Raw genomic sequence first — 13,872 nt, 5'->3', positions numbered from 1 at the left:
GAAGCCCCAACCAAGTATTGAGTGCATTACATGGACATACTTTTCAGTAGGCCAACATTTCTGTATTAAAAATCTTTTTTTTTTTTGGTCTTATGTAATATTCTAATTTCCGGAGTTACTGAATTTTGGGTTTTCATTACCTGTAGGCCACAATCAGCAAAATGAAAAGAAATAAACGCTTGAAATCTATCACTCTGAATCTATATAATATATGAGTTTCACTTTTTGAATTACTGAAAGAAATTAACTTTTTGATGATATTCTAATTTATTGAGATGCACCTGTATACTATATGAATATAACCAAACCTGTTTTATGACTCCTTGTTAAGCATGCATGTACAACAGCCCATTAAAAAAATAAATAAATAAATAAAAGCTTCAGATATCAAAATCCATGGGAGATTTGGTTGTCCCAACGACAGAACTGGACAGGTAGATTTTAGGCTTTAGAAAGCTCTTGTAATAAGCCCCTGCTAGTTTAGATGAAGAAACAGAATCTAGCATTTCCTCCTCACTGTAGTCTCCTACCTGTGTACCTCTCTCCTCAAACTTGAGTAATCTGAGAGGACACTTAGTACTGGGATTACTTCAACTGGATGTCTTTAATATGGATGTCCAATAAATTAATTAACAAAAATACTTCCACCGCCCACATGTAAGCTAGGGATTTTCCTCATTGTAATGTGGTGATTTCTACTCTGTGTGTCCTCTATAGACGCACTGTATACTAAGCTTCATTTGATTGCATATAAAATGACACCGTGTCAGAAATACTTGAAAATTTCCCACACAACTTTACATTTGTCCTTTAAAGACTCAAGACCTAACAATGATTTTTTTATTGGCAGAATAAGCTGAAAGCCACTCAACTAGGAATTACACTGTAAAACTGATGAATCTCAATTATATTGCTTTCCAATACTCAAAATAATTTAAATTAATAAATTATGACATACAAATAAATCTTTCAGCTGTAACGCTAGCAGACTAAATAAATGACTTGCTCAATAATGTTCAGTAAGGCTCAAATTCCATCACTTGTATTTTCCAGTTGAACACCAGCAATGCCAACGAGAAAAGCCCAAGACCCTCAGACAGTTGGCCTTGCTGTGCACAACAAATAATGCAAATATGCTTCTGCAAAAATGCTTCTATTACTCTTATGTAACAAGAAATTAACAAAGGGCTTCATTTGGTGTTAATAACATTTAGAATGTATCAGTAAAGTGGTCATTCACCTATGTAATGTGGTCTACTAAAATAACTACACATTGGAACAGTCAGACAGGGAGACCCGTTGCTATTCATATTGCATATTTCAGTAGAAGACCTGTGAATCTTTCTTCTACTAGTGTATCAAAAGCTCTTTAATACAGTATGCCACACTGCACAGTGCTGAATGACCACCTTACTGATGGCTTATAAGCGTAATCGAGACCAAAGGAAGTCTTAATTAAGGTGTTGTTACATTAAGAGTAAATAATAACAAGTACCTGAAGTGTTAAAGAAAATACTGTGCCTGCCTATTCATGAGCTGAAAACATAATGGCTCTCAAAGGACTCTGCTAGAATCACGGTGGTCGACTTGCACTTTCTATTGCTAAAGCTCAGCCACTTAAGTTACTTTAAGAAATTAAATGTACAAAAGGTTTCAAAAACACACAAAAAGGTGTGGGACTTAAATAAATGGGATAAGCGTATCAGCATCATTTTGACAGACAGGCACATTACAGACTTTATTTAAGTAAATGATTGTTGCACAAGTTTTGGCAGTACCCTAACTTTTTTTAAACTAAATTAACAAAGAATGGAAGTAGAATGTTCATTTGATGTATTTAGTTTTGTTCTGGCTTAGACAATTAGTATATTGTATCCATTTAGTAACAGTAATTAACAAAGTTATTTTGCTGATGAGGTTACAGTCTATTTATCTCTGTTCAGAAATGAATAATCAGCTATGTCTGTGGCTTGTGCTACCCATTTCTTGTTAAATAATAGTAAGTTTTAATAATTATTTTCTCTTTGTTTTCCTCCAGATTTGTGGATTTCCTATGCACATGCCGTTCTCTGATATTGAACCCATCATTGAAGCCGTATACAGTACTGGTGTTCACAAAAATGACATTTTTAACTTGGAATTTGCCTTAGCAGTATATATTTGCCCATATCCAAATAATGTCCTCTCAGTCTGGGTATATGTGGCTTCACTGGTCAGTAAAAAATACCTACAGAGTCATATGTCAGAAAGTTCCTATTAATGTTGAAGAGCAGTCTGTGCTCCATACTTTTGTCAAAAAATAACCTGCACGGAAAGTACACTAACTAAAGGGACATGTTGTGTGACGTGTTGTTCACTTGCAGGCCGTTCATCTTACTGCTTGGCACTGCTCAAAGAGGGATGGTGTCTTCATCACACAACCCAATGTCTTACCAGGCCATTTTAATGGCACCAAGTAAAGAAAGAACAGAGTTTTTAAAATGTGGGGAGCGCAACATGACCATGGGGAGAACATTCAAAGCTGTAAATTTAAGGAATCATTAAAAAGAAAAGAGAAAAAAATTTTAAACTGTCTCAGATTGTATCTCACAAGGTCTGAATTTGAGCACTGTTTGTAGCTTGACTAGCAGAGGTCAGCATTTTAACCTGGCCTGAAAGGCACAGTACCATACATTTTGTTAGTTACTACAAATTAAAAGCTTACTTTTTCCAAACCAGTTTAATCACTGGGTGGAGATGAAAGTCTACCCTACAATATCAAGCACAAGGCAGGAACAAACCCCAGACAGCAGCCCAAGTCCATCTACTTGTATAGGCACACACTCACATGAGGCCAATTTTGAAAGACTGACTAACCTAAAACTTATTTTTAGTGAGACAGAACTGGGACATTTACTGCAGCAATTGCAAATAAAATAACCGTAATGTCTTTACATTTTTACTTGTAAGCCCGACGTTTAAACATTTTATACAAAGTCACTTCACATTTACTTTAAGTTCTAGTCAGGAATTTTCACTCAGTGTTTTAAGAATTATTGGAATTACATCATCATATTGTTACATTAACAGTTGTCTAACTTGAAGCCAACTTGTTTAAAATGCTATACAAACAGCTGACTTACAATGAAAAATCATTTAACTCACCTTCAAAAATCAGAATTACTCAAGTGTAAATTCAGTACGGGGTGTAGACATTTCCTTTTTGACCAGCCTGGACAGAATCTTGCAACAGTTTGCACTTCCTGACTGTTACAAAGTTGCCAGCACATTTGGAGCACATCTGCCTCCTTTCCCTGTACTCTAACCTGCCACATACACAAAATAATAAACATATGTAATAAATACACCACTGCTTTTCTAACCACATGCAGCCACTTAAAAAAATTTTAAAAATGTACTGGATGTTTTCTGTAGCCTCCAGCAACAGTAGATAGATAGATAGATAGATAGATAGATACTTTATTAATCCCGATGGGAAATTCACATTCTTCAGCAGCAGCATACTGATACAATAAATAATATTAAATTAAAGAATGATAATAATACAGGTGAAAAAAAAAAACAGACAATAACTATGTATAATGTTAAATATTAACGTTTACCCCCCCTGGTGGAATTAAAGAGTCGCATAGTTTGGGGGAGGAACGATCTCCTCAATCTGTCTGTGGAGCAGGACAGTGACAGCAGTCTGTCGCTGAAGCTGCTCTTCTGTCTGGAGATGACATTATTTAGTGGATGCAGTGGATTCTCCATAATTGATAGGAGCCTGCTGAGCGCCCCTGAACAGTACAAAACAGTAGACTGTTTTGCAAATTTGAATCTCATTCAGACAGTATAAGCAAATCCAACTGCAAAAATATTTGCAACAGGCTGGCCTGACAAACAGTGTAGAGTGGTACAAATACATAAGTTTGTAAGACTGACTGGTTTGATCACATGGAAACAGCATCTGAAAACAACATGTAACATGTACAGAAATGACAGAATTGTCACAAGCTAACACATTTACAGTTTTACTCACCACCTCACACCTCTCCTGCATAAAGATATAAACAATGTAAGAAATATGGTAGCATAAACCAACTAAACTCATCACTTCCAACAAGTAAAACAAATGCTCTTATCAATGGTGCCAGTATCAAAATCCACTGTTTGCTGTTGGCTCTCCAAGTGCAAAATACAGAGGGTATAGAAAAGAATCACCCCCTTTTGAAATAGTCCCATTTTTTTGCTTTACAGCCTTAAATGAAAACACACAAACCAATATTTTTTCCAGCTTTACTTACTCAATGCAATCTATAACATACAATTGAATGGTACCACAGTTACATTTCAGAAGAATTTTAAAAAATAAAAAACAAGAAATACTGACATTAATAAAGGATCACCAAACCCCCCCCAACCCCCCCCCTCTTTCCAGAATTTGTAAACTCAATCAGGTGCAAGTGTCCATCATATCCATTGTAGACCATGGTTACTGGCTTCCTTGTGAATTTCCCCTTGGGATTAATAAAGTATCTATCTATCTATTCCACCTGTGATCAATTATAATCAGTGTGATTAATGAAGCATAAAAACAGCTGTTCCTGGAGAATTCCCTTGCTTGGTAGTGGAACTGACAGCAAACAACTGACTATGGGTGGCAAGCCACTTTGAAAAGATCTCAGGGATAGTTGTGAACAGACATAAGGCAGGAGATGGATACAAAAAAATCTATCAATCCCAAGGAGCACAGTAAAGTCTGGCAAGTGTTTGGTACTACTAGGACCCTCCCTGGATCCGGCCGTCCCTCCAAGCTGGATGGAAGAGCAAGGAGGAACCTGGTAAGACTGGCTACCAAGAGGCCAATGGCCACTTTGAAGGAGTTACACGATTTTATGGAAAAGAATGGTCATTGTGTGCATGTGACAACAATTTCACAAGCACTCCACAATTGTGGCTTGTTCTGATGGGTCACAAGGAAAAAGCCACTTCTCAAGAAAGGTCACATTAAGGCTCGTTTGAGCTTTACCAGAATGCACCTTGAAGTTTCTGATGCCAAGTGGAAAAAGGTCTTATGGTCAGATGAGACCAAAATCGAACTATATGGCCTCGATACCAAACGGTACAGCTGGCAGAAATCCAATGCAGCTCACCATCCGCAACACACCATACCTACAGTAAAGCATGGAGGTGGCAGCATCATGTTGTGGGGGTGTTTCTCTGCCGCAGGGCCTGGGGCTCTCATTAGGGTAGAAGGAAAAATGAATGGGGCAAAATACCATCAAATTCTTGCGGAAAACCTGCTACCCTCTGCCAGAAAGTTGAAGATAGGCAGAATGTTCACCTTTCAACACAACAACGACCCGAAGCACACAGCAAAATTAATTACAAAGTGGCTGAAGGAGAAAAAAAGTGAATGTCCTTGTGTGGCCCTGTCAGAGCCAAGACCTAAATCTCATTGAAAATCTGTAGAAAGATTTGAAGATAGCAGTCCATCAATGCTCACCATCCAATTTGACCAAACTTGAACAGTTCTGTAAAGAAGAGTGGGCAAATACTGCTCAATCTAGACGTGCAAAGCTGATAGAGAAGTATCCCAACAGACTCAAGGCTGTCATTAAAGCAAAAGGTGGTTCAACAAAATATTGACATTGGGGGGTGATCCTTTATTAATCTCAGTATGTCTTGTTTTTGACTTTTTATAAATTTTCTGAACTGTAGTTGTGATATCTTTCACTTGGATGTTATAGGTTGCATTGAGTAAGTAAAGCTGGGAAGAAACATTTTTTGTGCGTTTTCATTTAAGGCTGTAAAGCAAAAAAAAAATGGGAATATTTCAAAGGAGGTGATTCTTTTCTATACCCACTGTATGGCATAAAACAGAATGACAAGTTATGCATACAAAAAAGAGCACACAGGCGATAGTCAAAACAATGGGTTTACTAAATATGCATCCAAATAACTGACAAACAGTGCCCTCCATAATGTCTGTGCAAAGACACATTTTTCCTTGAATTACCCCTCTGCTCCACAATTTTAAATTATAAATCAAAGCAATTGAGATGTGATTACAGTGCACATTGCACACTTAAATTTAAGGGTATTTGCATACATTTTGGTCACACCATATACAGTAGAAATGACACTTTTTCCACATGGTCTCCCCCATTTCAGGCCACGACAATATTTGGGATACAGCAATGGCAACTACAGTAAAGCAGTCTTGTATAGTACTTTGTTGCATACCCCAAGCATGCAAGGACTGCTTTTAATCTCCGATTCACAGACATCATTAGGTGCCCAGTATCTTCTCTGGTGTTGCTCTGCCAACTCTCTAATGCAACCATTTTCAGCTCCCATTTGTTTCAGGGGCTTGTCCTCTTATGTTTTCTCTTCAGCATATGGAAGGCATACACAGAATTAAAATCAGGTGAATAGCTAGGCCATTCAGTAATTGTCCATTTTGTAGCTTTGAAAAACTCCTTAACATTATGTTTAAGATCATTACCTTGTTGTAGGATGAAGTGCCGTCCAATGAGTTTGGAGGTTTCTACTGGAACTTGAACAGATGTCTCCATACATCTCAGAATTCATTGATGACTAACTCTTGACAGCAGTTGCACAATGAAGAGAAGTGCACCAGTCATACACACCCAGGCCCTAACACCCACACTGTGATGTTTAAGAGATGAGGTGGTAAGCTTTGGATCTTGGGCAGTTCTTGCTATCACTCTGACAGATTAATCTTTGTCTCAACTGTCCACAAGAGCTTTTTCTGGAATTCCTTAGGCTCTTTAAAGTACTTTTTCACAAACTGTAATCGGGCATTTCATGTTTTGTGGAAAACTAGTGTGTCCTCTCTATCTCTGTTCATGAAGTCTTCTGCATATAAGCACTGACTGAGGGGCAAATCAAGGAAAAATGTATCAAAATCTTTGTCCCAAACATTATGGAGGGTGTTGTATGTAATGCAACAATGACATCATTATTCCAGACTATTTTGGTAACACTAGATCCTGAACATGACTCAAAACCGCTTCTCAAAAGCAGGCTTGTATCAACATAACTCTAACACTTTAAGAAATACTTTATCATGTGTAGGTCATTTGAGGCTTCCTCTAGGCAACATAAAACTTCTGTTTCCATCTTGCTCGACAGCCCCATTTTACATGCATTTTCTAAAAAAAACATTGAGAGGAAGAAAGCACAAATGGAAAAGAGTAGACAATGAGATAAAAATATGCCACACAAGAAAAGTCTGTAGACCAGTAATCATGCTGAAAACCTCCTGTCAAATGTCTGAGAGTCCAGAAGTGCTGACAGAGCTCCCACTACAGTGACTACACCTTAGCAAGCACATTCTTCCTATCTGCACAAAAGCTGGAAGCATGTTACCTATGAATAACTTTTCTAAACCCAAACGGAAATGAATCCAGTAAAATAAAGATCGAATGGGTTTGGGAAAGTGTATGAAGAGTGTGTTCTAAGATGGGTTGTCACACATTCAGGCCAAGTTACTAACAAGCAACAAACTGCTCCCAAAAAAAGACAAATGCTCTCTGATCCAGACTTTCACAAAATTATTGGAGATAAAATAGTTTATTTCAACACTGCATGATTAAGACCCAATTATAAAACAAGGCAAATAAAACTACATTTTAACAAGGTCCAATTTATACTTGTATACTATTGCCATATTAATTTACAGTCACCAATTAACTTAGCCTGCATACCTTTGTGATGCTGGGGAAAAACAAAATGCCTGAATAAAAATTCACACAAGCACAAAGGGAATATGCAAACTTCACAGGGCTAGTGACCATGTGTGGGAGTCATGCCTAGGATGCCTTTCCTAAGATGCTGGATCCAACAGGCAGCAGTGCAAACCCCACTTTTTGTAATGTAATTAAAATCTTTACAATTTTATGGAACTGGTTTAGTTTTTATTTGAATAAGAGAAAACATGCTACAAGATTTACTGAAAAAATGCATATATTTGTACCACACACATTCAGTAGTTGTACTTTTTGTAGACTCCATTCATCAGTTGCAAAATCTGTAACAGCTCGTATTTAGCAAGACCACAATCATTACCCCTGTATCTAAGGTTTCTAGGCCAAGCTGTTTAAATGATTACAGACCAGTGGCACTTACATCTATTCCAATGAAATGCTTTGAACACTTGGTGAAAAACATTTTAATGACAGATTCACCAAGTCTTTTCAAGACAACAATCAATTTGCTTATTGTGCAAACAGAAGTGTGAAAGATGCTCTGCTTGTTATCTTACATCAAATCTATACCTTTCTTGCTCAGCCTGGTTCATATGTCAGAGCACTATTTTTGGATTTTTCTTCAGCGTTCAATACTATACAGCCTCATATACTGATTGGGAAATTAAACAGTATGAATGTAAACTCATTTATCACACTATGGATTCAGAACTTTCTTTTAAATCGTTCACAGACAGTTAAAGTTCAGGACACTTTTTCAAAAGCTCTTCATTCAAACACAGGAAGTCCACAAGGGTGTGTCTTATCACCATTACTGTTTACTCTGTACACAAGTGACCTGAGACAGAACAATGACCACTGCTTCATTATTAAGTATGCGGATGACACCATGATCATAGGATGCATATCTGGGGAGGATGAAAGCCACTATCTAAATCAAGTGGACTGTATGGTAAACTGGTGCAATAAAAACTCTCTCACTCTGAATGTACAAAAGACCAAAGAAATGATATTTGATTTTAAGAGACAGAAATCTGTATGTTCACCTATTGTAGTTCTGGGAGAGGAGGTAGAAATAGTGAATGAATATAAATACTTAGGAACTTACCTAGATAACAATCTTAACTGGAATACAAATACAAAAAAATTATTTTCTAAATGCAACCAGCGCTTATTTCTCCTCCATAAACTCAAACTATTTAAAGTAGACAAGGACCTCATGTTGTCCTTCTATCGTAGTATGATCCAGTCCGTGATCACTTTCAGTTTCATTGCCTGGTTTAATAGTCTGACAAACCAAAACTCAAAAAAGCTCCAGCAGATTACGAAGTATGCAGCTAAAGTTATTGGGGCTGATGTAGATGATTTGACTAGTGTGTGTCAGAGGGCAATGCTAAAGAAACTAGAAATCATCTCAACTGATGACAGACATCCATTACATGTAGAACTAAACTTCAGTAAATCAGGAAGGATAGTTGCTTTGAAAACCCACACAAATCACTCCAGAAACTCCTTTCTTCCTAGTGCCATACGACTTTTCAATAAGAAATATCTGAGATAATGTTTAAGGTTTTGATATATATCCTGTTACCTTTTTTTTTTTTGGTATAAATATGTTTTATCTAACTGCCTTACCTTAACCTTTCTTATTTCTATTTGTCTGCTTTATTTCATTCTGTCTGTTACCTGTTATTAAATGCAACTGAGAAGGCAAATTTCATGTTTTCCTGTGTAAACATGACTAAATAAAGAAACCTAACCTAATCTAACAGCTGGTTACCTACAGTAGACACTAGTCACTTAATTTGTTATTTGCCATTTCCCCCAGTCCAGTACAACAATTACTGTGGTATATCTAACATCTCAAAGTATAGTGCTCTAAAAATATGGAAAAACTGTCTAAAATATTGTGGAAGTCTGTCATTTCTAAATGTCAAAAATAAACTTTATATCTGAATGAACTAGATATTGTTTTTGCTTTCTGCAGGTTAGCAAAGAACAACACGCATACAAATTTGAAAAATCGGGTACATTAACACTTTTAATTATAAAGAAAAGAAGACATGCACCAAGAGAGAGTAAAGCTTTGTTTATTTATATGCAAAACATTCTGATCATATCAACAAAAGATGTGTGGATTTAGCCTTCTTTGTCTAGCTGTTAAGACATCCCAATTTACCTACATTTAAATATATAAATTTTGCACCATCAGTGCTGCCCAGCAGAACACATTTTTCAAGATGTTGTTTATTAAAACATGCCACTTTTATAACAGAATTTCCTTCCAATTTTCTTTCAATAAAAACTTCAAGTTACTCTAAGAACATTTTTCACTATTCCCAGTACTAGAATGATGTATTTGCTGGTGATTTTAAATGAAATTACAGGATTCATTTGAAATTATATCTGCAAGGCTGATTCAAGTCAATAATCAAAGAATTGTGGAATAAATGTGTATTACACTGTGAGATTTACAGTAAAGTTATGACACTTAAAAGAACCAAACTCTTATGTCCTTATGCATATAGCATGGGCTGAATAGACGTTCAACAAAAAACATTTTAAAAACAAAAAAAAATAACAAAAATACAATTGGTTGTTAAATAAAGTGCATGTAGGAAAGCCTGTCCAGCTATTAGAAGCATACAGAGAAGGACCTGCAGGAATGTATTTATTCCCCAGAACGGCAGCAGGCTCGGAAACCGCACTGCAGGTTCTGACATCCACTGGCAGTATCAGCATGTGGACCTGTGTAAAGAAACACAAAGTGGAATGGTGGTTATATTATGATAGACTGTTTAACATTTAACAATATATTTATTTAAGTTTTGTAAGCAACCAATGATATGACATGAGGATGAAGCTGAGCAGAACAGTTCTTTGGTATAAGCAATGTGTCCTTTACCTCCTTAAAAAAAACGTAATACCACAATTAACATTTGATACATTTTCCTTCTTGGCAAACACACACATTCAAGATGGAAGGGACATGGGACGCCCGCCTTACTGCGCAGCTCTGCTTTACATTTGTTAATTTTCATATTAATGGTGAAGCAGTAGGTTGGATATTAACCCATTATTATAGGAACCTGAAGTTGAATCTGATGTAAACATTTATTATCAAAGCATAATGGACTCCCAGCACCATTGGTAGATCACAAGAAGAGTAGCAGCTAACTAAAATGTCATTTAATGTGTACATGCACTCAGAATAAGGCATTTTTGTATTTGAGTTTGCCATAGAGAAGGAAGACTTTTATATTAATAAGATTAACCAAAATACATGTCACCCTGTGCAAATCTGCACAATCAACAATATTTTAAAATGCACATACTGCATTCACAAAAGAAATAAATAACAATGCAAGTATAACACGAGACCCCATATAGTGTCCTATAATGATAAAATAGAGCAAATTATATTACTAATAATCTAATCTATTCATTCACAGAATAGTTTGTTTAAAACGTTTAGTACTAGGATGTTGTACCGTGTTAGCCATTATGAATGTAGTGAGAAGTCAGGATCTTGCCTGAATAAGGGGCCTGAGTTGCCTCGAAAGCTTGCATATTGTAATCTTTTTAGTTAACCAATAAAATGTGTCATTTTGCTTGACTTTACAGCTTTTAGAGATTTGTATTCTTGAATTAATAGGACTTAAAATAAAACATAACCCACATTTAGGACATTATAATAAATTGAATATCTAGTTTCACACACGTTTATATTATATACAGTTCATTATCTGGACAGTGGAAAAATTGCTGTCAATGAAAGATGTGGCCATACTTAAAGCTCATGTCCTTTGTTTAATTTCAATGCCAGTATACCAGTCAAGAGCCACACAAATAATAACTCAGTCATTATCCAAACACTGATGGACTGTAAGCGCTGCTACCTCGCAGTTAGAAGACCTGGGTTCGCTTCCCGGGTCCTCCCTGCATGGAGTTTGCATGTTCTCCCCGTGTCTGCGTGGGTTTCCTCCAGGTGCTCCGGTTTCCTCCCACAGTCCAAAGACATGCAGGTTAGGTGCATTGGCGATTCTAAATTGTCCGTAGTGTGCGCTTGGTGTGTGTGTGTGTGTGTGCGCGCACGTGTGTGCCCTGCGATGGGCTGGCGCCCTGCCCGGGGTTTGTTTTCCTGCCTGGATGGATGATGTACTGTAGGACTGCCTATAAAGGCTGTCAAAGTTAAAATATTAATGCATGCAATTTCAAAAGTATAATACTTCATTTTTCTTTAACCGTACTGGTGATGTGACTCTCCTGTCTGTCTAAAATGGCTTTCCAGCTATTTTTCAAGATTGCCTTTAAATTGCAGAGTTTTTAAAAAAACATAGGTAACTGAAAATGTTCAAGTGTTATATAAAAGTAGTCAAATATCGGTGTTGACATGCACAAGAGCAGCAGTTCTCAACTGTGTGCAACATTAACAGCTGTTAGGTGGTGCACGAGAAAACAAAAGTGAACTGTTTACTTGCTTCCTAATATATCCCACCCTTGACAGATGCCATTGTAACGAGATAATCAATGTTATTCATTTCATATGGTATTGGCTTTAAAGTCGCGGCTGATTGGTGTATATAGGAATTGTACTTTTTTTAACACCTTCATTAAACATAATGTCCAACATTTATATATGAACCTCTAGGACAGGGGTCTCAGACCCACTTCGTAGGCTAGATTTACAGCTTTTCTGCACAAATCAATTTCTTAATAAGACCACAATTCTTGCTGTTAATGAAACATTATTTATGCCAATGCCAAGGATTGTGAGCCCTCTAATTTTGACACATCAGAATTTTTTTTATTGGAATATAAATACAGTATTATACAGTATATATCTAAATATATATACAGTGTATGTATTTATTTTTATATACAGTATATACATATTATTCAGGTTGTTCTCTTGCCTTCTTCATGTATAAGGCTTTTAATTAGAAAAATATGAACCTGTTTCTGACAAGAGTGAAGGTTTATTTTGCACTTTAGCGTTTACATTCTGCTTAACAATGCCCATTTCTCTCTATTATAAAAAAAAAATCCTGGAGAGAAACAGTAGGGCGTCGAGACATGATCTTCACATTAAGATCACGGAAGACAGTTAAAAGACCCGCGAGGACCTTAAACATGAGACATTGTGCCAAGAGATTGACCCAGGACCGTCTCGCGATGATGTAGAACATGAGATTCTTGCAAGACACGCCCTACTTAGGATCAATATCAAATAAGACAACAGGGCAGCAAAACATTCAGTCACGTGAAGGATTTGAACACACACAGATCCAGGGTCTCAGCGCATATAAAGCGTATAAGGACAATACGTTATAAATGAAACATCAACGACTAAGCAAAGAAGAAAGCAATGCGGAGAAAAGAGACTCAAAAGTGTTGGAGAGAAAAAAAGAGCAAAAAAGAAAAAATAATCTAGGTGCAAATTCAGAAAATAAGGAAAGTAATTATCAGCCCGTAACAAGTGGAATTGAAACAAAGCATGTCCAGTCGGGCTCAGAATTAAAAGACAGAGTAAAAGACGAAGTAGAACTTCATAAACACATTCACAAACGTTGGCAGTATACAGATGCAGAGCAGATTATGAAAGTAGTGGAATTCGAAAGGCTCAAAAAAAAAAAAAAAGTTTGTGCGATACAAATGTGGAGAAAGTTAAAGAATATGAAAGTAGGAAAATTAGAAAATATTTTAAAAAAAAGTAAAGATCGCAGTAGCGCAAACAAATTATTACTCGAAAAAGGGAAAATAATCACCACGGACCAGGTGTCTGGAAAAAAAAGCAGGACAAAGCAAGGCCAGAAATAAAAGAGTAGAAAACAAAGTAAAAACGTCATAAAGAGGTTGCAAAACAAAGGGGCCAAACACATGCAGAGCAGGTTAGAGATAATGAAAACTGGAATTCAAAAGACTCAAAAAACAATGTAGGCACGAAACACATTCAGAGCAAGATACAGAAAATGAAAGCAGAAAAAAACATCACATTAGCGCAAAAAAAGAGAAATTATTACTCGGAGAAATAACTAAAAGACGAATAGAGATCGAATATATGGACACAGGTGATATGTCAGAAGTATGTAAATATTGTAAGGCTTTGAAGTTTAAGTCAGAGAATTTCAAAAACGTGTTTTACCTCACATGCATT

The 13,872-nt window shown here is 36.5% G+C and overlaps 2 protein-coding genes across 2 annotated transcripts in view; one reads left to right on the top strand and one right to left on the bottom strand.

Annotated features, from left to right (window-relative positions):
* Positions 1-2,546, top strand: part of LOC114652769 (coiled-coil and C2 domain-containing protein 2A-like) — a 100,461-nt gene extending 97,915 nt beyond the window's left edge. Inside the window, exon 36 of the mRNA XM_051928541.1 lies at positions 2,039-2,546. Coding sequence (XP_051784501.1) covers positions 2,039-2,260 — 222 coding nt within the window. The 3' untranslated portion in view covers positions 2,261-2,546. The remainder of the gene's footprint in view (positions 1-2,038) is intronic.
* Positions 2,547-9,789: 7,243 nt separating this feature from the next.
* fbxl5 (F-box and leucine-rich repeat protein 5) overlaps positions 9,790-13,872 on the bottom strand; it is a 47,602-nt gene continuing 43,519 nt past the window's right edge. Inside the window, exon 11 of the mRNA XM_028801795.2 lies at positions 9,790-10,463. Coding sequence (XP_028657628.1) covers positions 10,387-10,463 — 77 coding nt within the window. The 3' untranslated portion in view covers positions 9,790-10,386. The remainder of the gene's footprint in view (positions 10,464-13,872) is intronic.

The sequence above is a fragment of the Erpetoichthys calabaricus genome, chromosome 5 (assembly GCF_900747795.2).
Source record: "Erpetoichthys calabaricus chromosome 5, fErpCal1.3, whole genome shotgun sequence".
Taxonomy (NCBI): domain Eukaryota; kingdom Metazoa; phylum Chordata; class Cladistia; order Polypteriformes; family Polypteridae; genus Erpetoichthys; species Erpetoichthys calabaricus.
This window is presented reverse-complemented; position numbering and strand designations above follow the sequence as displayed.